The sequence below is a fragment of the Hippocampus bargibanti genome, linkage group LG11 (genome assembly GCF_051943395.1).
Source record: "Hippocampus bargibanti isolate YZ-2025 linkage group LG11, ASM5194339v1, whole genome shotgun sequence".
Lineage (NCBI taxonomy): Eukaryota > Metazoa > Chordata > Actinopteri > Syngnathiformes > Syngnathidae > Hippocampus > Hippocampus bargibanti.
Genome location: NC_142744.1, coordinates 12,203,439 through 12,227,514, shown reverse-complemented (window position 1 = coordinate 12,227,514; position 24,076 = coordinate 12,203,439). Strand labels below are relative to the sequence as shown.

At 40.8% G+C, this 24,076-nt stretch overlaps 1 protein-coding gene across 4 annotated transcripts in view; it reads right to left on the bottom strand.

Moving 5' to 3' along the window:
- The window catches only part of cdh24b (cadherin 24, type 2b), a 52,687-nt gene that overhangs the window by 28,445 nt on the left and 166 nt on the right, over positions 1 to 24,076 (bottom strand). For all 4 annotated transcript variants that reach the window (XM_089007964.1, XM_089007966.1, XM_089007965.1 and 1 more), the window contains exon 2: positions 2,511 to 2,692. In XM_089007964.1, coding sequence (XP_088864090.1) covers positions 2,511 to 2,692 — 182 coding nt within the window. The remainder of the gene's footprint in view (positions 1 to 2,510; positions 2,693 to 24,076) is intronic.

Genomic DNA, 24,076 nt, shown 5'->3' with positions numbered 1-24,076 from the left:
AATAGTAATAGTACTACTAATAGTACAATTAATAATAATAATAATAATACAATTAGATTATTAATAGTAGTAAAATTAATATTATTAGGACTATTAAATACCATATGCGTATTGTGTTATTAATACTAATAATAATAGTAATAACAGTAGTTGTAATAATAATAATAACAATGACAGTATTGTTCGTAATAATAGTATTATTAGTCATAGTAATATTAAATATGTATTGTATTGTATGAGTAATAATAATAATAACAATAATGGAAATAATAGTAACAATAATAGTATTATTATTAATAATAATAATAATACAGTAAAGTCTCGTTATATCGATATCGGATATATCGATAGTCCCGGTTATATCGATACTATTTCTATGCACGCACGGAGAAAATTACATGCAAACAGGGTCGGATATATCGATAGTCCCGGTTATATCGATATTTTTTCGGACTCCCTTGAATATCGATATAACGAGACTTTACTGTAATAATAATAATAATAATAATAATAATAATAATAATAATAATAATAATAATAATAATAATAATGTTGCGATTTCTCCTCTGAGCAGCTTGGGGGCTCCAACTTTCAGCTGTCTATCTGGCGCTCCAAGAGGCATTCATGATAATGATGGCACGTGTTCCGATGGGAAATGTAGCGTGTCACCAAAGTTGACGTTTAGTCGACGCCATCAGGCAGCCTCTCTTGCACCGAGCTTGCGTTCCCCCGCTTACAAAATTGCGTCGTGATCGCACACGAGGTTGAAGAGAACATATTTATGTGTGTCGAATGTTGGGGAGGATTTTGAGCAGATGCTCTAAAAAGAATGCATGAAGCTCTCGTGGTCCATTTCCTACTCAACGCTCACTTCATATGATGCGTACATGATGACGACTTGCATCCCGGCACGTTTCCGTTCGGCGTATTTGAATAAACTGAAACGGGATTGAGCAGGTGAGTGCGGCCGTACGTTTTCATGAGGATGTGATTATCGCGAGGGTGACAGCCATCTTAGCAAATGATCATCATCTCGCATTGCACTCGGGGGAACTATTAGCCAGCTGAACCCAGAACCAAATAAGCGGATTTTCATTTTCCCTTCTGCTGATACAAACCTTGCAAAACGGAATTGTTGGCTGAAAGGCGGCCATAACTCGTCCTAACAATTTTCTCTCTCATTAGGAATTATTTTTATTGAAATGCGATGACTTTTTTGGCATATTTGGGCCGAAAAGGATATTTACAATTTTAAAATACAACACCCTGGGGCTGACCATGCATTTATTCTTCGCATTTTGAACATTGTGTGGAGTGCACACAATTGACTTGCAGGTTCACACTCTCACCTCTCACACCCCCACGACCAATGTGTTTTTTTTTTTTACTTTTTAAGAATTCCTATTTTTAATTAATTCACTGCCAGATGTGCAAAAATATGTCCACTCCAGTGCCAGGGTTGTTGTCATTGTCACTAGAATTCCAGGACCCACAAAATATTGAGTTTTAGGACAACATAAACATTCAGGACAGCGTTAGAATACTCTCTTCTTTCATCAGAATCAAAGCTGATTCTGAAAAAAAAAACAATTAATTCCTAAATGATATGGGTTTGGAGTTATATGAGGTTGAAATGAGGGTGGCTGTCCAAAATAATAATAATAATAATAACAATAATACTAATAATGATAATACATTACAATACATACATATTGATTTATATAGCGCTTTGAAAACAGCTGAAGCTGGAACAAAGCGCTAACATGGACAAAAGGGAAATGCTTCCCCTTTGTGGATAAGAAAAAAACATTGCCAGAGGGCATGGCCAGTGCTTTATCGGTACCCAAGCATGAAAAAACAAAATCCGAACAAATTCGAAAATGGCGCTCTACGTCATATTTTCAATACCCGAATAAATTCGTGAATGAGTTAAATGGAGGTTTCTACTAGGATAATTACAGTGTAACACCGTCACATAGTTCCCGATAACACTTCGGTGGTTCACCAAACGCAAAGACAACAACAAAACACATCAAGATGGCAAGCACAGTCACACAAGACCTGCTTTCAGCCACAGATCACGGCACGACACTCACACGCAGGCTTGCTGATGTTACAAACACCTCACTCGGTCCTGTCTCTTAAAAGCAAGCGTATATGTTAGAGCGAAAAAAAACACAACTTTCCTTATTTATGACTTTTTTGAAAGTGTTCTCTCGATAATTGTGACTTTCACATAACGTGGGTGGGTTTGAAACGTGTCCGCTGCAATAAGCGCGTTCACTGCTATGTCAATAACATACGAGATTAACCTGAAAAGATCAGGATCGTTATCGGGCTCCTGCATAGCTTGCTGATGAGCCGATCATTTAAATCAGGTTGATTGATGGAGGGAAACATGCAAGATCTGTGCCTTGGAGAAGCAAAGTTGGTGACCTCTGATCCATACGATGACGATGGACCAGGGCGATCGGAGACTTTCTGTCAATGTTCTGTCAACCTTCCCTCACCTTGTTGAGTATGATGAGCGCCTCTTGGTTGACCGCTGTGATGTTGAATGTGTCTCCGGTCTCGCCTTCTAAGATGGCGTATTCCAACTTGGCGTTGTCGCCAAGGTCGGCGTCGCTTGCCGAGATCCGGCCGATTTCAGCCCCTGGCACGGCTAGCTCGGATACGGAGAAGGACCACATACCTGTGGCGGACAAGAGGAGAAATACAATGAGGAAAGCCCAGTTAAATATGTGGAATTCAAAGAAGATTCAACTAACAATGTAAAAATAACTAACTCATTCACTGCCATTCCCAAATTTATTCGGGAATTGAAAATATGACGTGGAGCGCCATTCCCGAATTTGTTCGGGTTTTGGTTTTTCTTGCGGGGGTGAGGGGTTGCCGATAAAGCGCTGGTCAGAGCTCTGGCGATGTTTTTCCCTCCCACGAGGGGGCAGCATTGGCCTTTTGTACGGCTGCCCCCATTTCAAGCTCAGATAACTACAGGCACTAACTTAGGAATTAACTTTTTTTCTGATGAAAGAAGAGACTAAAGTTTCTTACGCTCCATTGAATGTTCATCTCAATATTCTGTGGGTCCTGCAATTTCAGTGAAAATGACAAAAATCCTGGTACTGGAGTGTACACATTTTTGCACATCGTGTGGCAGTGGTTTGCAACCAACTGGTGGCACTGTAGGGCCCGCCTGCAGCTGCACAGATGTTGGTCGTTTTCATCAGTGGCAGTTAAAAGGACTCCCGGCACGACCATTCAGTGTCTTTCCACCCTGTCAGGTATGTTTCATTTTGTCATGTTTTACTCCTGATTTTGTTTGCTACTTTGTTCTGCTAACTTTGTTGTTTGAGATTTGGTTCCTGCTGACTTTATTTAATACAATTTGACAAATACACCCAGTTCCTCCCCCCTGTCTGCATTTTTGGGGCCCACCACCACCACCACCACCTTGCAAATCGTGACAGGCAGTTGTTAATTACTAATGGTAATTAATTAATATATAAAAAACAAATATTAATCATCCGTCCATCTATTTTCTTCCACTTATTGTACGGGCAGCAGCTTTAGCTGGGAAATGCAGACTTCCCTCTCCCTAGCCCCTTCATCCAACCTTCTGGGGCTATTAAAAAAATAATGCTGAACATCACACGAGCTTTATTGGGGGGAACGTGTTGGTACATGGTGTACTTGACAAAAGGGACAATCAGTGCCAGTGAAATGGCATTTGATGTGGGACGATGGCCCCGCCTCCCATCTGGAAGTGACGCATATTCGCGGGGCTCAAAAGCAGACCAGTCGAAATGACGTGCTTTTTTGCTAATGAGTTGGGGGCAAATTATTGACATGTCAGAGACGATAGAACGGCGCCAAAAAGCTGGAATGGGAAAAGAAGCCGGATGTCGGAATTATCAGCAACCTCCCAAGCCCACAAAGAGTCCTCAAATCCCTTCCTTCTCTGATGGATGGGAAGGGAGGAAGGCATGAACATTCCTGCATTCTTTGATGGTGAGTCCAGGAGGAGGCTTGAAGGAAGGGGTAAGGAGGGGGGGGGGGGCATAAAATGGACGAGAGGATTCTGGCTAGTCCAATTGAGGCATCAGAGTTGGGTGTTGAGTGGGCGACAAAATGAGAGACGACAACTGGATTCTCTGCCCAGACGTGATTTCATCTCTGCACGTGGAGTGTAGGGATAAGACGTTGACTTCTATCGCAATGCTATTACGTTTAATAATAAAAGAGAGTTACTTTTCTTTCCTATTTTCCCAGTAAGGCAATATAATACATGGCCAGTTGCTATTTATCTTACCGTGTGCCGAAAGGTACCCGAATGTCATTAGCTGTTTCAGAGCGCTTCTCTGCTGTCAGTCGCCGTAAGATGAAACGTCAAGCGGGTTTCCGGCCATCCATTAGTCCAAGAATACTTGGGTTTGCACGCTACAGATACACTTCCCTTTACCCATATCAGATTAACTCATTCACTACCAGACGATGTGCAAAAATGTGTCCACTCCAGTGTCAGGGTTTTTATAATTGTCACTCGAATTCCAGGACCCACAGAATATTGATTTTCAGGACAACATCAACATTTTATGCAGCATAAGAAACCTTGTACTCGCTTCTTTCATCAGAAAAAAAGAGTTAATTCCTAAGTTATATGGGTCTAGAGTTATCTGAGCTTGAAATGAGGGTGGCTGTCCAAAATACAATGCAATGCATACATAGTGCTTTATATAGCAAAAAAAGTAACGGAGATGAGCAGAAATAAAGATGCCCTAAGTTCCGGGGACAAAAATACACAAAAAAAACGATCTGACAAATACATAAACAAAATAGTAGGATGGACAGGGAGTCAAATAGGGTTAGGAGCTGCCCTGGGGCCGCCATGATGTAATACTACACAATGGTGCTTTTTTTCAAATTTTGTATTGAGTTCATACATACTGAATCATTTTTCAGTAAAAACAAGTTACTTATAGAAGCATTAACATACATTCATACAAAACTTAGCACTGAAGCAACTTACGAACGAATTCACCTTACGAACAGTTGCTCGGAACGTATCTCGTTCGTAAGTTGGTGAGTGTCTGCACGGCTAAAGCTGGAATAAAGCGTGAACATGGAAAAAACGAATATGCTGCCCCCTTGTGGAAGAGAAAAAACATTGCCAGAGGCCATGGCCAGCACTTTATCGGCCCCAAACAAGAAGAAACAAAACCAGAACTCGGGAATGCGCTCTACGTCATATTTCCTACTCCTGAATAAATTTGTGAATGAGTTAAAAAAAGATCCCAATTAGGCTGTCATTTTGTTTTTTTCACTTTAGACAAAAAAAGGAAGATAATGGAGATCGAACAACAGATTGCATTCAAACTGAGGTTACCCTGCATCCTACTTTGGCTCCGATGAAATTGATTGTGCTAGAATGTCAACAACCGACCAACTGTGGGTGGGGGGGAAATGATGGATGCCGTAAAATCACTTTATATGTCTGAATCACTTTTCTTGGTCACATTCCCATCCTTCAACGGCGTTGATGAATGGATGGCCGGATAAACGGTTGGATGGATGGCTAAGAAGCTTTGCAAAAAAAAAAATGACTGGCTCGACTCAGGAGCGCCTTGATGAAGTGGTGGCAGAACAGCTGACTGAATGAGTGACTGATGCGGGCAAGAAAGGTAGAAAGAATCGTCTGTGACAAGCTGAAACCATTTTGACTCTTCTGTACTCCACTTGTGAGAAGGGAGAAATGACAAACGTGGTCGAGAGGATCCTACCCAGAGACAAAATGACGAAAATGGAGACTGGTCCATAACTACCTTTGTACAGACGCTTCCCAACTTTCGAACGAGATACGTTCCGAGCAATCGTTCGTAAGGTGAATTAGTTCGTAAGTTGCTTCAGTGCTAAATTTTCTATGGAATGTATGTTTAAAGGACAACCGACGCCTCCGGACAAGTTGTGTCCATAATTTGTAAAATCACTTCGAATGACTTCCACTGAGCGTATTTTACAAAGATTCCACCCCATATAGCTATATTTTACGTTTTAAGACTCGCGCTGAATATTCAGGAAGTCTTGTTTTCAAGTTGGTGACGATTCTAGACGTGACGCCATGTCTGGAACGCCCCTGACCGAGAAAGCGACACACAATGCATTTTGGGTACTTTGTTTGGTCTGAAAACATCATGTTGATGGCGAAATTACAAGGAAAACACAAATAACGCGATGGTGAATCGTGTGTTGCACCAAGACTACTATTTGATACTAGTTGACACAAATTGCCAGCAGACAAATCAGCCCATTTCCAACGGAGCTTGGGCGCCATCTTGTGCATTTTCTGGGACGCTACATTGCTGTCATTGACGGCTCGAATTGATATTGTTTTGATTCTGGAGCAAGGCAAGACGTCTTGGCGTGACGTCACGAACAAGGGGGCGGGACCTTCTAAAACTGAAACTTCCTGACGTCATTTTGAAGTAGTTGTGGGAAACTTTAAGTCATTTTTATTGGTGTTTTTCATTTGACTAAAAATATCAGCCTGCGTATTTTGGGTATTTTAGATGCTATAAAACATTTTTCTGATGTCAGTTAGGAAACAAAAAATGGTGTTGGTTGTCCTTTAAGGCAAGTAACCTGAAAAATAAACACAAATAAATATATGTTCTATAAAGATTCAGCACGTATGAACTTGATACAAATTTTTAAAAAAGCAGCATTGTGTAGTATGACGTCATGGCGCCCCCAGCGCGGCTGCCTCTACAGCAGCTCCTAACCATGTTTGAATCCCTTTACGTCCTACTATTTTGTTTATGTATCTGTCCGATCGTGTTTTGTGTATTTTTGTCCCCAAAACCTAGGGGCATCTTTATTTCTGCTCATTTCTGTTATTTTTTACGTTTTTGTGACTGTTGTGAAAGTGGAAACCACTCGCACATGTGATTCCACTCTTTACAGTCGAGACCAGCTGCTAGCATGGTGAGCTAATCGCGGGCTAGCGGCCTCCAAACCAGACATCTCCGATGAAATAAAGAGAAGAAACCGGGGCTGCAGAACGAGGAGAAGATACCGACTTGTCCACCCGTCCGTCATTATGGGGAATGTGAGATCGCTCCCATACAAGATGGAGGAGCTAGCGGGGCTACCGCAACATCTGATGGAGAACGGTGAAACCAGTTTGCTGCTCCTCACGGAAACACGGCTGTCGGTGATCAGTCCGGACACACACACACACACACACACACACACACACACACACACACACACACACACACACACACACACACACACACACACACACACACACACACACACACACACACACACACTACTACTACTGGCTGTCCATCATAGGTGATGCTCCTAGGGAGGGGATGTTGGGGCGGGAGGGCGGGGGTGGTAGCGACGGTGTCGCTGGTGCCATTTCTCATGGGCAACACACACACACACAAACACACACACACACACACACACACACACACACACAGAGTCGGAGGGCTTTCAATTGTGCGGACAGAAATGCAGGAGTGGTAAGAAGAAAGGAGGGGGGAATTGCTATGTTTGTGAATGACAAATGGTGCAATCCTGGTCACATCACGATCAAAGAGAAACATTGAACATTTTTCAACATACCCACAAAAATGTTCAGATGTACCGTTGTTCGTAACACAAACGCTCCTAAGTAGGTGAGCGTCTGTATTCAGTTTGATATTAAAGCGGAAAAGATGGGATTTGATATGCACTACTAAAGCATATCATGAGGAAACAGTGTATGAAAAAAAACAAAAAGTATTAAAAATATGCCTTTATTAGCAAGCGTGGGTTTAATTAGTTTTTTTAATTCTCATTTTCCATTTGCTCAACCCCTCTTAATTCAGCTCCAAAGACTCAGTGAAACATAATTAAGGAATCATCATTCTTCGAGATTACTTATTACCTAAAGGTTTGGGTTATCCGCATCGTGATCGTGACTCTTTGCAAATGCAACCAGAGCGAGCGGAAATTTCGCAACCTTTTTTGTAAGATCACGTCACTCAATTTTCCGTCATTGTGCTTGAGCGAGAAAGTAAAGGCAATTAACACAAGGAGCCGTTTTACCTCAAGGAAGTGGAAAGACGACACCCGATTTGACTGGATTAGAAAGGGGCAGGATTCCTCCGGAGACAAAACAACCGACGCCTTTATCAGCGCAATATCTCCATCCCAAAGCGCAAAAATCACATTTGCCTATCGAAGGATTAAATGAACATAAAAATGGCATACATGGGAAATGGCGAGCTTTGAAAAGTCCAAATCTAATTTCTGCTTTTTGAAATCCCCCCCCAACCCTCCGTTGCAATGATTACCATTTTTGTGCATATTCGAGCAGCTGCCTTGCTAGCCATCAGAGCCCAAGTTGTCGAGAAAGCCAGAAATAAATGCATTTATGCAGAAAAATAGAGGTTTAGCATGTTAAATGAGTTTGTGAAAATAGTTTCCTACCTATCTCGACTCCCCGTCATTTAGCATGTTTTCTCTAAAACGGAATTCTCTTTGAAGAAAAATCAGGCTGCTGAGAAGTAAAATCTTTAATTGCAAGTACAGGGTTGATAACGTCGGACCACGTGGGAGCCTTGGCAGAATTGCGAGGGGAAAAAATGCAGGTGCAGAGAGACCAACTCCAGACTCATTTATATGCGTACATGATTGTCTCCCCACCTTCTTATTCCCATTTTGGAATTCATAATAAGTTGAGGCGGCCATAGCCGATGTTGCCTAAAAGCTGCAAGTGCACAGCAAATGACTTGAAGAGCGTCAGCGCAGAGCGCCGATGCGTATGTGGAACTGTCGCGGCTTGGAATTGAAGCGGATTTAGGTTGGACAGGGTATATGAGACAATCTATTTTTGTCAATGGATGCTACAGCTTTTGCTACAGCGTTTGCTTTTAACATTTAGCTTGTACGTCTGTGTAAGCTCTCAGTTGTACAGGAGTGGTCCATTGATGAGAAGGTTTCTTCAGCCGTCATCTGTACAAATTTCTGGACATTAGGGATATATAAATAGGGTCGATACGACCAGCCAGACTTTAGTTCGCTGACGAAGCCTCTTGGATAGGAGGCGAAACGTCCGAAACCTTCACTTTTGTACAGATGACGGCTGAAGAAACCTTCTCATCCATTTAGCTTGTAGTAGACGTGCACAGTCCACCATGATGTCCCTGATTAACTGCTGAAAAGGACACTTTGATCCTCTCCTCTTTCACCGAGAACTGCTTCATGTCACAAAGAGGGTACAGCAAGTGCTGAAGAATGAATGACTCTCTGTCTTTGTGTTGTCATGTTATTTAGTTTTTTTGTTACTTCAAGATGGTGCCGCGAAAGTGACTGCCTTTCCAGCAGCTCCTGTATTTTATTTTCTACTCCTCTTCCTTTCATAACTTTGCTGCTGTGAAATGTAAATTTCTCCACTGTGAGACGAATAAAGGTACATCCAATCCAATGCAAATGTTAACCAAAAATATTTTTGGGGGGAGCTTCATAAAAACGAAATTTAAATTTTTATTGAGCACATGTGATTAAAAAAATTGGCTTCATAAAAAAGAAATTGAAAATTTGATTTAACACATGGTTGATAAAATTGTAAAAAAAGCACCACTTTCTAGTTTCATAATAAAATATTTGAATTTTGAAAGTGAAATTGGTAAAAAAATGACCCTTTTTGGCTTAATAAAACTAAATTGAAATTTTGGTTTAGCACATGCGATTCATAAAAATTGTTCCAAATTTTTTTTAAAGAATTTGTTCGGCTTTTTATTTTGCACATGGTTAAAAAAATGGTAAAAAAAAATTTTGAAAGATTGGCTTCATGCAAAAATAATTGAAAATTTGATTTTGCACATGTGGTTGAAAAATAAAATTTGTAAACAAATACTTGTTTGCATCCTAAAAATAAATAAAAAAATTGATTTTGCACACATGGTTGAAAAAATATGTTACAAATATTTTTAAAAGAATTTGTGTAGATTCATAAAAATAATTGACAATTTGATTTAGTCCATTTAGTAGAAAAATAGTGTGAAAAAAATATTTTTTGGGGGCTTCATAAAAAAAAAAAAACCTGAAATTTTGATTTGCACATTTGGTTGAAAAGAAAACACTAAAAAAATGCCTGTGGGAGCATTCATCTGTCCAGTTGTAAGCGTTGTCACGCAGACCTCGCCGGCATGCAGCGCACCAAACAAACACACGGGGAAAAAGTCAGCCAAACACACGACGACGTGAAGCCGCTCACAGTGGGCCGCGATACCCTGTTGGGGAGCGCCACTATCGGGCCGGCGTGTCCATTCATCAAGCTCGACAGGGGCGAAAAGAGAAGTAAACAGGATGTGGATGAAAGGTAACTTTGGTGTGCAAGGTGCAGAAAACGCGAGTGCTCAAGGACTGCTGAACAAAGTGTGTGTCTGTTTAACAGGCAGGAAGTAAGGATGAACTGACAAGAAAAGCGGGAAAAGCTCCTATTAACATGGAAATCGCTTCCTGTTTTTCGACTCTGAGGGCTCGGCAATGAGACGGGAATGGCTTTAGCTCCGATTATTCTGCATGAGGGGGCACGCTGACAGGTCAGATGAAGTGAGACCAGTTTAAAAAAAGAGGAAATCATTGGGACAGTCTGTTTGCACCCCGTTTCCTTCCGGTGTGTTCTCTCCGAGAGCCAAAGCCAAGCCCGCTGCTGTAAAATGGAAGTGATGTATGCACTTCATTTCTCTGAACGGAGCTAACAGAGTACGCCTTGGGGGGGGGGGGGGGGGGGTATTTGTTGCCTTTAATGAACTTTTACATTTGCCAGGAAAGAAGCAAGGGATCTAGGGAGCAAGTGGAGAATTTAATACACTCCCTCTCTGGCTTTTTAAAAGGCCGGACGACGTCGATCAGAGGTTGCCCGGAAACTCCCACCACTCCCGGCGAGTCAGGGCACAGAAAAATGTATCCAAGCAGCCGTTTGTAATCCGTTACACAGTTCACTCCAGGGCAAAGGCTTTGCCACAGAAGGCCCAACTGTGCGGGATGATAGAAGGGAGCAATTTCTGTCCGCAAAGGCTTTTTTTTGCCTGAACAATGTCTTCGCCTCATGAGTAGAAGGCTGACAAAAACACACACGCATGATTCTGGAGACCTGTTAATACTGCGTCGGTGTATGTGGATTTGCAAAGATATATTTGTGTATCTGGTATGTACTTACATGCACAATTACAGCATTTTGAAGATGTCATATTCAGTTGCAAAGCAAAATAAATAAGTAAATAAATAAATAAATACATACATGAATAAATAAATAGGTAAGTAGGTAAGTGCGTAGGTGGGTAAGTAGCTAGCTTGCTGGGTAGCTCGCTGGCTATCTAGCTAATTACCTAGTTAGCTGCAGTATTTAGCTCGGCAGGTACTTAGTCAAAGTCGTCTTTATCCTGAAATATGCTAATATGTATGACATACAGCACAGATGAAAGTACTGACCTCTCGGACCCAGCGTGCAAGACACTTATAATAGCTTTAACAAACATAATAAACACAAAAAAGCCTAAGTAACTAGCCTGATAGCTAGCTGACTAGATGGGTGGAGACAGAGAGAGAGAGAGAGAGAGAGAGAGAGAGAGAGAGAGAGAGAGAGAGAGAGAGAGAGAGAGAGAGAGAGAGAGAGAGAGAGAGAGAGAGAGAGAGAGCGAAGGAGAGGGAGTGATGGAGAGAGGGGCGATGGGGAGGGGTGGATGAAGGATGGATGGAAAGATGGAATGATGGAAAGAAGGATGAAAGATGGAAAGATGGAAGGAATGAAGGAATGAAGGAAGGATGGATGGATGGATAGATGAACAAATACATCCATAAATACATTAATAAACAAAATACTATTAAATGAAAACATAAGGAAACAAATCTCCAATTAAACAATAGTGACACTCTCGTAAAATCAGACATTATTTCCGACAGCTGATGTTTTTTAATTGTAATCGAGCATGTGTACACTATTAAAAAAATTTCTCAGTGAAACAACAGTAAATGACTGCTGATAGAAATGACAGTTATTTAATATGATTTTTCCTTAATTTTCACACTGCTGTATTTTGAATGGGTCGCATGGTGGTCAACTGGTTTGCGCGTCCGCCTGACCACATCTGCAGAAGTGCGGGGGTTTGATTCCGTTGTAATAAGTAAGACGTACACGGACGTCATTTTTTTTTAATATGTATTCCAAAATGTACTGTGGTGCTGATTATAAATCACATTCCTTTTGTTAAACGCACATGTGTGACCCCTGCAATTTGCTGCTACACGACCATGTAATGATTCATATTATGCAGTCGGCGATTACAAAGCACGACGGTGCAGCCCAACACAGGCCAGAGGGAGAAGAAGGGTGGCGATCAGAGCACTCAGACCAGCCAAACGTATCTGCCTTGAGGTCACAAGTTGGGCCAAAGCACAGTTGGAACAGTCCATTGCCGAGTACGCCCGGAATGATGAGTGGAAAATGTGTGCCCAGGGGTGAGAGAGGACCTCTTTGTCTATATAGCGCCTACAAATGTGCATGCGTCAACACACACGTCCGCGGCGGCTTCTAAAAAGCAATGAAAACCCGCTCCATTCAATTTGCCAGCATCAACTCAACTCTGTGTGAAATGGACGTGCATTTGGGTACGCCTGATTATCAGCGTCGAGCCATTAGCTTTCCCCTTTTCCTTTATTTCCATTACGCTCTCCCTTCTTTTCCATCCTTCCATCACATTGTCTCTTTCCTCCCTCCTTCACGCTTTGTTGCACTTCCCCTCGGGACTTACTTTCATGCATTTTAAAGAGCGCCAGCTTTCCGGCCCTTATCGGGCCATGATGAACAATGGCGGACGTCAGCGCGTGGCCGGTGGTGGTGGGACAGGACGACTAGGCACTAGCTGCCGCTAAACGCAGGAAAAAAATAGTGACTTTTTTTTGCAATTGAAGCACAATTCATAATGTATGCTACAAGTCACTGCAATATTCCCTTTCAACTGAGGGGGTATTTAGCTTGAAAAAAGTACATTTCATTAATATGAATAAGTTGCAGAATGTCAGTGCGTTGCAAGCGAGCATCCGCGCAAATAAAGACGTAACAAAATGAATGACACTCGGCGGCCGATACACACGTTACGTGAAGGACTCTCGTGCATCATCGGACCCCCCAGATGTTGACTTTTAATTGGAACATGACTTGGGCCTCTCTGGCTGCTGCCATGTGAAATCTCGAATTCATTTGTCATTTCTGCCCAAAGAGCCGAAAATTACAACCTTCACTTCACAGGACAGATTTTTTTTTCTTCCCCAAGATCAACCAATGGCGTGAAAATAAAGGGAAAAACCTAAAGGAGACGATGCTTTAAAGCAAGAACAGATGGGGAGAGTGGACGATAAGGCGCACAAGGTTATGGGGTGTGTAAAGAGAGAACTCGTGGGGTGTCACTGATTGGCAGTGAATCAAATACCATTTAGGATTGGAATTAAGGAAAGGTGAAGGTCGGGTGACCGAACTGGCTTCTGCGTTTATTTTGGGATTGGGGTCAAGGGAACACTGGACTGGATGTCAATGGCTGATATGGTTTGTTAGTGTACAAAGGCACCGAGGAGGACTGGTATGGCTGCTGGGTTCTAAAAGGATCCATGAGGTTGATTGAAATTGCAAAATCGCTCGTAGGGTGAACCGCTCTTTGTCAATTTAAAAAAAACAACAATGCATGTTTCGGTCCCTGAATTTTGTACCGGTTCCAAATCGTACAAGAGCAAAGACTTTTTACAATTTCGTCATGTTGGAGAAGCCTCGCTATATAATATTATGATCATTCACGACCTTGCACTCCCTCATACTTCTTCGATACAGTGGACGCATTTCTTTTTTCTTTGGAAAAGGACGGAAGAAAGTGGCCCTTTCATCCTTCTTTCTATCTTTGTCTGACTGTCTTTCTATTTACTTATTTATTTTCTTTCACATTATTTTTTTTTGGTTCATTTATTTATTTGCTTGTTCATTTATTTGTTCATTTATTATGACTTATTTATTATCTATGACCTATGACCTAGTACCTACTTGTTACTTATGATTATTATATTATTATTATTATTATTATTATTATTATTATTATTATTATTATTATTATTATTATTATTATTATTATTTATTAATTGTATAATATTTTTGTATTATTTGTTTGTGGATTGGTTTATTTGTTTATCAATTTATTCTTGTATTCATTAATTTGTTTATTTGGTTATATATTTATTTGCCTGATTTTATGTGTCCATTTTTTTATTTAGCTGTATTTATTTATTGGTTTATTTATTTGTGGATGAAATTGTTTATTCTTTTATTCATGTATTTGTTTATTTGGTGACTTATTTATATATTTATTTGCCAGTTTTTATTTATTTATCTGTCAGTTTATTTATTTATTTATTTATTTATTTATTTATTTATTTATTATTTTATTCATGTATTTGTTGATTTGGTGATGTATTTATCTGTCAGTTTATTTATGTATTTATGTATGTATTTATTTATTTATTTATGCTTGCAGCCTTCAAATGAAAAGTTTGAACCCAAAGGTTGATTGATTTTGCACATCAGAAAGACAAAGCAAGTGCCTCTTCCGCAGACTATTGACTTTGCAACTCGTCCCATGAATTAATTGGACATATTTATGAGTCGACGTTGAATAAACTACTCACGTTTCTCTCCGCACCGCTCTTCGACTCCCGCCCGCACATAAAATGACACTGATCTTATCAGCGCTATCTGTGTCGTCAACTGTCGGACCATCTGTCTTTGCATCCATCACACCCCTGGGAGGAGTGACGCCGCTTCAAGATATTGATGTCGCACCGTTGGCATGCCAAGGTTGTTTTGAAAAGCTCATCTCAATTCAAAATGGCAGCCGGGCCTCTTGTAGGAGTCAAGTTTGCCAGGGTACAAGTTATGAGGGCCAAGAATTTTTTGTTTTGTTTTTTGTTTTCCTGTGAGCTTCGTTACGAGGAGTAAACAAGCACTCATCCAACTGTCAACCAGGAAATCCATTTAAATTTCCGCCTCCGGCCGCTCAAATCTCACAGATTGGGGAAGAGGAGTCGTCAGCTGTTGACATTTCACCGAGCGCACTCACTTAAAGACTGACATTTCACTTTCCTGTCTTCCGCAGAGAGCCAAGTGGCCTGCATCGTCATTTTGCTTTTTAAATTAAGAAATTCAGTTTAAAGTGAAGATTCTCATCATAAATCAAAGGGAATCAAAATCTGCGAAAAACTCGGGTTGCCTTTTTCATGCTAGTGCTAATGTTAAATGAAGACTTGTTAGGCTGCGAAAGGCAGGTTACAACCGGGACTGGTCGCCGATCAATCAAAAGGCAACCTGAGTTCGAATCGAAAGACAGGCTGACTGAACATTCGACAAACATCGTTGGAAAATATATTTCCTGAACATCAAACGCTGACTTTGATTTTAATGGCGAATATTTGAAGCGATGAGCCGTCTCGGTCGAAATGCTGCAAAAGGCATCGGGAGTTAATTTGATGTTAAATCCCATTTACGAGTTCTTAAATCTTGTCCTGTTATTGCCGTTTGTGCCTCCGCCGTGTGTGTGATTGCCAGAAAAACGCTCTTGAACTGCACAAATGCAGCGCAAATACAGCCCATGTTTTTTTTTTTTTTTTCCTCAAAGGGGAAATTAGGTTTTTTTTACCCTCTCCCTCGTGAACCAAGGAGAATTGGGTCATATTTGTTTTTACATTTTTAGATGAGAGCTTGCCCCCATTGTTTTGTTGTTGTTTTTTTCAGTGCATTGTCGCTGTCCCGCTTACTGTTCCCTTTAGAACTTGCCCAAGAGGAAAAACGCAATGTCTTGTTTTGCTGGTAGATGACAATAAAATCAGAGGTACCAAACAGCATGCAATAAACCACAAAAAAAACACCACCACCACCACCCAAAAAAGGATCATTTTGATGCTACTTTATTTCTACATCACTCCATAGTCGCACACATTTTCAATATTGAAATAAGTGAGCTAGTCATTCCTCGATATAATGCGCCGAGTGTCTTTGAACTCATCCTGCGGGGAACACAGCCATCCAGTCAATGCCGCCCGCCATCAATTATTCAAGCATTGTAAACACGGGAAAACATGTCCGAATAAATGACTGGGTTTTCGGTTGCAACTTTGCCTCGCTACAAAGCGAGGCGAGACGGCGAAGGTCCCATCCTTGTAATTTCCCTGCGGATTGCGAGCGACCGCCCAAGATCTCATCAACGCCGAGGAGAGGCTAGAATGTGATTTGAGGCCCAACGCGCTTGCTTACATTGTGACAATTATCCAGCCGCCGAGTCCGCAGCGACGCTTTCCCATAATTAAGAAACTCATCAAGCAGTGAGATGATGCAGAATCGAGGCTGTAATATAAATTCCTCCTTTTTGCCAAATTATCCCATCGTTCTTGCTTGTTAACTCGTTTTTGGGGACGTGATGGCGGACAAACATGATCGGCTTTGGAAACGCTTTGGGAAAACGTGACCGTTGTTGAAAATATGAAAAGTCGCTAATGACGAGAACGCGGTGATAGTTCTGGGACACGGGCATCAAATCATCTTTTCTCTGCAATAATAGATGGAAAAGCGTCCTTTGTTTCGCCCAATGTTTGTCGCCGAGAACCTGTTCAAATGGGGGCTTTTAGCTTTTAAAAGCTCATTTGATATGGATGAAGACCAAATTAAACTTTTATTTATTTATTTCCGAGTTATTTGAAAACCACATGGAAAGGAACTCAGGGCCTGAAACATCAAAAATATTTGGTTGTCCAAACACATTTGCAACGTGGACTATTTAATAATGAGACCCAAAGGAAGCTTCTGAAAATATCCCCCCCGGTTACCACTCCCCATTTCACCTAAAACAATCCACGCTAGCCTACTTTTGTGTCTGCCGCTACTCAAGCTCCTCCGGGGCAGAAGAAATCCCCTTGAGAATTTGCAAAACTGCTCACGCAACAAACCCACGCGGTTCCTGGAATCATGCTTTGAACAAGGGAGAGGTTTTAGGGTGCTGCATAAAGCCCCGCAAAGCAGGCCGTGCTTTTTCTCATCTTGGTTGGTGTGTACCCCAAGTTTGTATCCAGTCCAACGTAATCCTCCCCTTCTTATAGATGTCACATGGAAACAACAAGTCTGATCGAGGGAGGCCTAGATCTGTCATTGTTAAATGTAATGTAATGCCATGTAATTGTATTTAATTTTATTTAATGTAATTTTATGTTATTTTTTATTCTATTCAATTTCTGGTTGAATGCAATTAATTTTAATTTAATGTAATTTAATTTTATTCTATTTTATCAATTTAATGTAATTTTATTTTATTCTATTATTTTTATTTAATTTATTTTAATTGAATGAAATTGTATTTTATTTTTTAATTTAATTCAATTAATTATATTTAATTGTATTTAATTTTAATTTAATTTTATTGTATTTTTTTAATTTAATTTATTTGCATTTAATGTCATTTAATTTAATTCTATTTTTTTTATTTAATTTAATTCTATTATTCTATTATTATCTATTCTATATAATTCTATTATTATAATTCTATTTATTTTATTTTTATTTTTATTTAATGTAATGTCTATTCTATTTTTGTATTTAAGTTATTGGGTTCTAATTGTATTTTATTGAATTTTATTTTTGCTCTTTTTTTTAACCTGTGTAATTGAATGGAATTGGGACCACATGTTTTGTTTGTTTTCTGAGCAACATGCTCACACGCACATGCAGAAGCAGCAAAAAAAAAAAGATGTGTGAATAAAATCAGAATAAATCATGGAGTAAATTGACAGCAGGATGCAACATCACTTCATCCTCATTTCAAGGAAACATCCAAATTATTGCTGCTGTTTTTGGCACCCGGAGGTCTCATCGGCTTCAGTGATCATAGTCAACCTTCTTCCAAGAAACTTTGGCGGTCCAAAAGCCATCTTTGAAGGCGGTTCGATTTGACAAGCACTAGGCCCACCGCAGGACATCATTAGTCCAATTTTGGCACTATAGCAAGGATTCGGCCACACTGGAGAGAAGCCGGCGAGTTGTCAGCCATTGCCAAGCCTCCTCATGACTCAACATGAGCGGCGACGTCATGCTGCGAATGTCCGTGCAATTTTTAAAAATACTCAAGATACTGATCTCCTTGTTCATTTTAATTGTGTTCATTCATTACTATTATGACATTTGGGGTACTGCACATGAATAATTCAATTCGTACTTCATCTTTTTCATGCTCCAGATTTGTATGCCTTGGCATATTGTTGTAGCTCATAATGAGATTTAGCTAGCAACCTGTAAAATGGGTCGAATATCATTTGGGATGACAAGATTGTCATATAATTTGGTTTGTATTCAGGTTCTTTTCATGTTGCTTTTGGGTTCGCGTTTCGCCACACCCTGCAACTCCCCAATCCAAATTTTGGATAGAATACCACGAGTAGAGGTCTTTAAATCAACGCACGCATCAATGATTTGGATTGACACTTCAAATAAACCAACCCCCCCCACCCCCCAAAAAAAAAAGTATTATTAGCTCATGTGAGTGCAAAACTTTACAAATAGAATTCACTAACCCCAAAATCAGCCTCCTTATGGGTATTAACAGAAATTGAAGTCTTCGAACTAGGTCAATCACATCCTATAATACAGATGTTTAAATTGCTCCCATGGTTTTGCACTCTTCGTGAAATGATTCCGCTTAAAAGTACCATATTTACGTGTATATAAGGAACACCAGAGTACAATGCGCACCCTCAATGAATGGTGTAATCTTTTCCTTATATAAGGTGCACCGGAGTATAAGGCGCATCTTCAATGAATGACAAAACTTTTGCAAATATAATATATGAATATATAAAGGTTTTCCAAATATAAGTGATAGAAAATAGACAAAATAGAAGTTATCATATTTAAAAGGTCATGCTTAATTGGGCAACACAAGGCCCACAATGGAAGCAGAGAAAAATCTGGGGTCAACCTGAGGTGAACAGACACAGACTGTTGAACTGTCATCTTCATGTAGGAGATCTAGCCTTGGACGGAATTTAGGACTTGGTAAACTCCTTCATATCAAGAGGTCATTAGTCAGGTTACAAATTTATCGGTTCATAGAAAGGTCAACCAATTAAAATGTCTGTGTTCTGTTGTTTTATGGATGTTGGTGCTTGGGACGTCCAGGGGTGTGGTATTCAAATCAAGAAGACTGATTTACTAATGTATCACTTAAATTTGCATATACGCTCAATTACCGTAAATTCCAGACTATAAGCCGCTACTTTTTCCCCAAACTTTGAACCCTGCGGCTATTTCAGTGATGCGGCCAATTTATGTAATTTTTCTAACGGCCGCCAGTGGCGCTCGAGTAGAAAAGGTAAGATTAAGACCGGTGGAATATATGCCTCATGGAAGACTGCAACTTGTCATCTTGTGCGTAAATTAAATTAGCGTGAACATACCCTCATCATGGAAAATACAAAAAGAAAGGCATATGACACAGCTTTCAAACTAAAAGCAACCGAGCTGTCCGATAAAGAAGGAAACAGAGCTGCTGCACATAAACGAATCGATGGTGAGAGGCTGGAAACGGCAGCAGGAAGAACTGGAGCAACGTAAAGAGATGAAAAAAGAGGTGATAAAAGCAGGTGGCCTGAACTGGAAAACATTCTAGAAGACTGGGTGAACACACAGGGAGCAGATGGTCGAGGTGTTTCGACTGTGCAGATCAGACTGAAAGCAAAAACAATCGCCACCGAAAAGAAAATTCCGGATTGACAGCGAGAGACAGGCTGAGGTCGTGTGTGACGATGTCTATACTACACTGTTTCATTCCGACGCTGAGGACGATGACTTGGATGGCTTCAGTTCAAAGGAGGAAGATGAACACGGCTTACTGCGATTTTCATCAGTATGTTCTTTTACCAGACCTGTTATACTGTGTTGCTAGCGTTTTGTTACCATGTTGCTACCGTTTCACTGCCGCGTCACAGGCATTAAAACTTTGAAAACGCTCTCTGTGTGCCGTTTTTGTTTGTAAATATATTTACATGTTTTAATGTGGGCACATGCGGCTTATATACAGGTGTATGTACAAAATCGATTTTCCTCTAAAAATGTAGTGGGTGATCAGGTGCGCTCTATCGTCTGGAAATTACGGTAATAGCTTGGCAGAAGGCTGCAGAGTTTGGGTGTCGGTCATGAATGGCTACGTCCCCTGTCAGCAGTAAAAGACAATCTTCCTGTGTTCGAGCCTTTGTTCACAGTGTCCAACCAAACATCTCTGAAAATACGTTACACCACATTATAAGGCACGACAGTAGAGTCTGGTGTTACGCACAACTTCTACAGAGCGAAATGGAGTCAGTCGGTGTCTGCTGACAGTAGTTGCGAGACATGTAGTGGCTCAAGATGACTTCACATATAAGGCACATCTGCATATAAGGCACAGGGTAATCTTTGGAAGCAAATCAAGGATTTTGGGTGCGCCTTATACACCGGAAAATAAGGTAATGAGTCAAAGACATCATTGTCACAACATCATCGTTGAAGAAAAACTGATTCGTTTGAGGCCTGGCACTCCTCTGCCTGCGTGAATTGTGCCAGCATGAAACCGCACGGGAGACGCAGGTCAAAAGGGTCAAACAACCTTTCCGGCCATGATTGCAAACATTTTTTTTTTGTGCCGTCACTGTGTGCTTCAGTAAATAGCGGGAGAATTCATGAAACAAGAATGGAAGCCCAGCAAAAATAGGACACGGTCTCTACATCTCCCATGATAATTGCTTTAACAAGGTGACTCTTGCGGGGGAAGTGTGAAGCTTGTTTCTGAGCAACATGCTCACACGCACATGCAGAAGCAGCAAAAAAAAAAAGATGTGTGAATAAAATCAGAATAAATCATGGAGTAAATTGACAGCAGGATGCAACATCACTTCATCCTCATTTCAAGGAAACATCCAAATTATTGCTGCTGTTTTTGGCACCCGGAGGTCTCATCGGCTTCAGTGATCATAGTCAACCTTCTTCCAAGAAACTTTGGCGGTCCAAAAGCCATCTTTGAAGGCGGTTCGATTTGACAAGCACTAGGCCCACCGCAGGACATCATTAGTCCAATTTTGGCACTATAGCAAGGATTCGGCCACACTGGAGAGAAGCCGGCGAGTTGTCAGCCATTGCCAAGCCTCCTCATGACTCAACATGAGCGGCGACGTCATGCTGCGAATGTCCGTGCAATTTTTAAAAATACTCAAGATACTGATCTCCTTGTTCATTTTAATTGTGTTCATTCATTACTATTATGACATTTGGGGTACTGCACATGAATAATTCAATTCGTACTTCATCTTTTTCATGCTCCAGATTTGTATGCCTTGGCATATTGTTGTAGCTCATAATGAGATTTAGCTAGCAACCTGTAAAATGGGTCGAATATCATTTGGGATGACAAGATTGTCATATAATTTGGTTTGTATTCAGGTTCTTTTCATGTTGCTTTTGGGTTCGCGTTTCGCCACACCCGCAACTCCCCAATCCAAATTTTGGATAGAATACCACGAGTAGAGGTCTTTAAATCAACGCACGCATCAATGATTTGGATTGACACTTCAAATAAACCAACCCCCCCCACCCCCCCAAAAAAAAAAGTATTATTAGCTCATGTGAGTGCAAAACTTTACAAATAGAATTCACTAACCCCAAAATCAGCCTCCTTATGGGTATTAACAGAAATTGAAGTCTTCGAACTAGGTCAATCACATCCTATAATACAGATGTTTAAATTGCTCCCATGGTTTTGCACTCTTCGTGAAATGATTCCGCTTAAAAGTACCATATTTACGTGTATATAAGGAACACCAGAGTACAATGCGCACCCTCAATGAATGGTGTAATCTTTTCCTTATATAAGGTGCACCGGAGTATAAGGCGCATCTTCAATGAATGACAAAACTTTGCAAATATAATATATGAATATATAAAGGTTTTCCAAATATAAGTGATAGAAAATAGACAAAATAGAAGTTATCATATTTAAAAGGTCATGCTTAATTGGGCAACACAAGGCCCACAATGGAAGCAGAGAAAAATCTGGGGTCAACCTGAGGTGAACAGACACAGACTGTTGAACTGTCATCTTCATGTAGGAGATCTAGCCTTGGACGGAATTTAGGACTTGGTAAACTCCTTCATATCAAGAGGTCATTAGTCAGGTTACAAATTTATCGGTTCATAGAAAGGTCAACCAATTAAAATGTCTGTGTTCTGTTGTTTTATGGATGTTGGTGCTTGGGACGTCCAGGGGTGTGGTATTCAAATCAAGAAGACTGATTTACTAATGTATCACTTAAATTTGCATATACGCTCAATTACCGTAAATTCCAGACTATAAGCCGCTACTTTTTCCCCAAACTTTGAACCCTGCGGCTATTTCAGTGATGCGGCCAATTTATGTAATTTTTCTAACGGCCGCCAGTGGCGCTCGAGTAGAAAAGGTAAGATTAAGACCGGTGGAATATATGCCTCATGGAAGACTGCAACTTGTCATCTTGTGCGTAAATTAAATTAGCGTGAACATACCCTCATCATGGAAAATACAAAAAGAAAGGCATATGACACAGCTTTCAAACTAAAAGCAACCGAGCTGTCCGATAAAGAAGGAAACAGAGCTGCTGCACATAAACGAATCGATGGTGAGAGGCTGGAAACGGCAGCAGGAAGAACTGGAGCAACGTAAAGAGATGAAAAAAGAGGTGATAAAAGCAGGTGGCCTGAACTGGAAAACATTCTAGAAGACTGGGTGAACACACAGGGAGCAGATGGTCGAGGTGTTTCGACTGTGCAGATCAGACTGAAAGCAAAAACAATCGCCACCGAAAAGAAAATTCCGGATTGACAGCGAGAGACAGGCTGAGGTCGTGTGTGACGATGTCTATACTACACTGTTTCATTCCGACGCTGAGGACGATGACTTGGATGGCTTCAGTTCAAAGGAGGAAGATGAACACGGCTTACTGCGATTTTCATCAGTATGTTCTTTTACCAGACCTGTTATACTGTGTTGCTAGCGTTTTGTTACCATGTTGCTACCGTTTCACTGCCGCGTCACAGGCATTAAAACTTTGAAAACGCTCTCTGTGTGCCGTTTTTGTTTGTAAATATATTTACATGTTTTAATGTGGGCACATGCGGCTTATATACAGGTGTATGTACAAAATCGATTTTCCTCTAAAAATGTAGTGGGTGATCAGGTGCGCTCTATCGTCTGGAAATTACGGTAATAGCTTGGCAGAAGGCTGCAGAGTTTGGGTGTCGGTCATGAATGGCTACGTCCCCTGTCAGCAGTAAAAGACAATCTTCCTGTGTTCGAGCCTTTGTTCACAGTGTCCAACCAAACATCTCTGAAAATACGTTACACCACATTATAAGGCACGACAGTAGAGTCTGGTGTTACGCACAACTTCTACAGAGCGAAATGGAGTCAGTCGGTGTCTGCTGACAGTAGTTGCGAGACATGTAGTGGCTCAAGATGACTTCACATATAAGGCACATCTGCATATAAGGCACAGGGTAATCTTTGGAAGCAAATCAAGGATTTTGGGTGCGCCTTATACACCGGAAAATAAGGTAATGAGTCAAAGACATCATTGTCACAACATCATCGTTGAAGAAAAACTGATTCGTTTGAGGCCTGGCACTCCTCTGCCTGCGTGAATTGTGCCAGCATGAAACCGCACGGGAGACGCAGGTCAAAAGGGTCAAACAACCTTTCCGGCCATGATTGCAAACATTTTTTTTTTGTGCCGTCACTGTGTGCTTCAGTAAATAGCGGGAGAATTCATGAAACAAGAATGGAAGCCCAGCAAAAATAGGACACGGTCTCTACATCTCCCATGATAATTGCTTTAACAAGGTGACTCTTGCGGGGGAAGTGTGAAGCTTGCAAATGTCCGACATTCCTGCATCTCCTTCCCTGTGTAGGGAAGCACGAATTGCGAAGGAGACTCA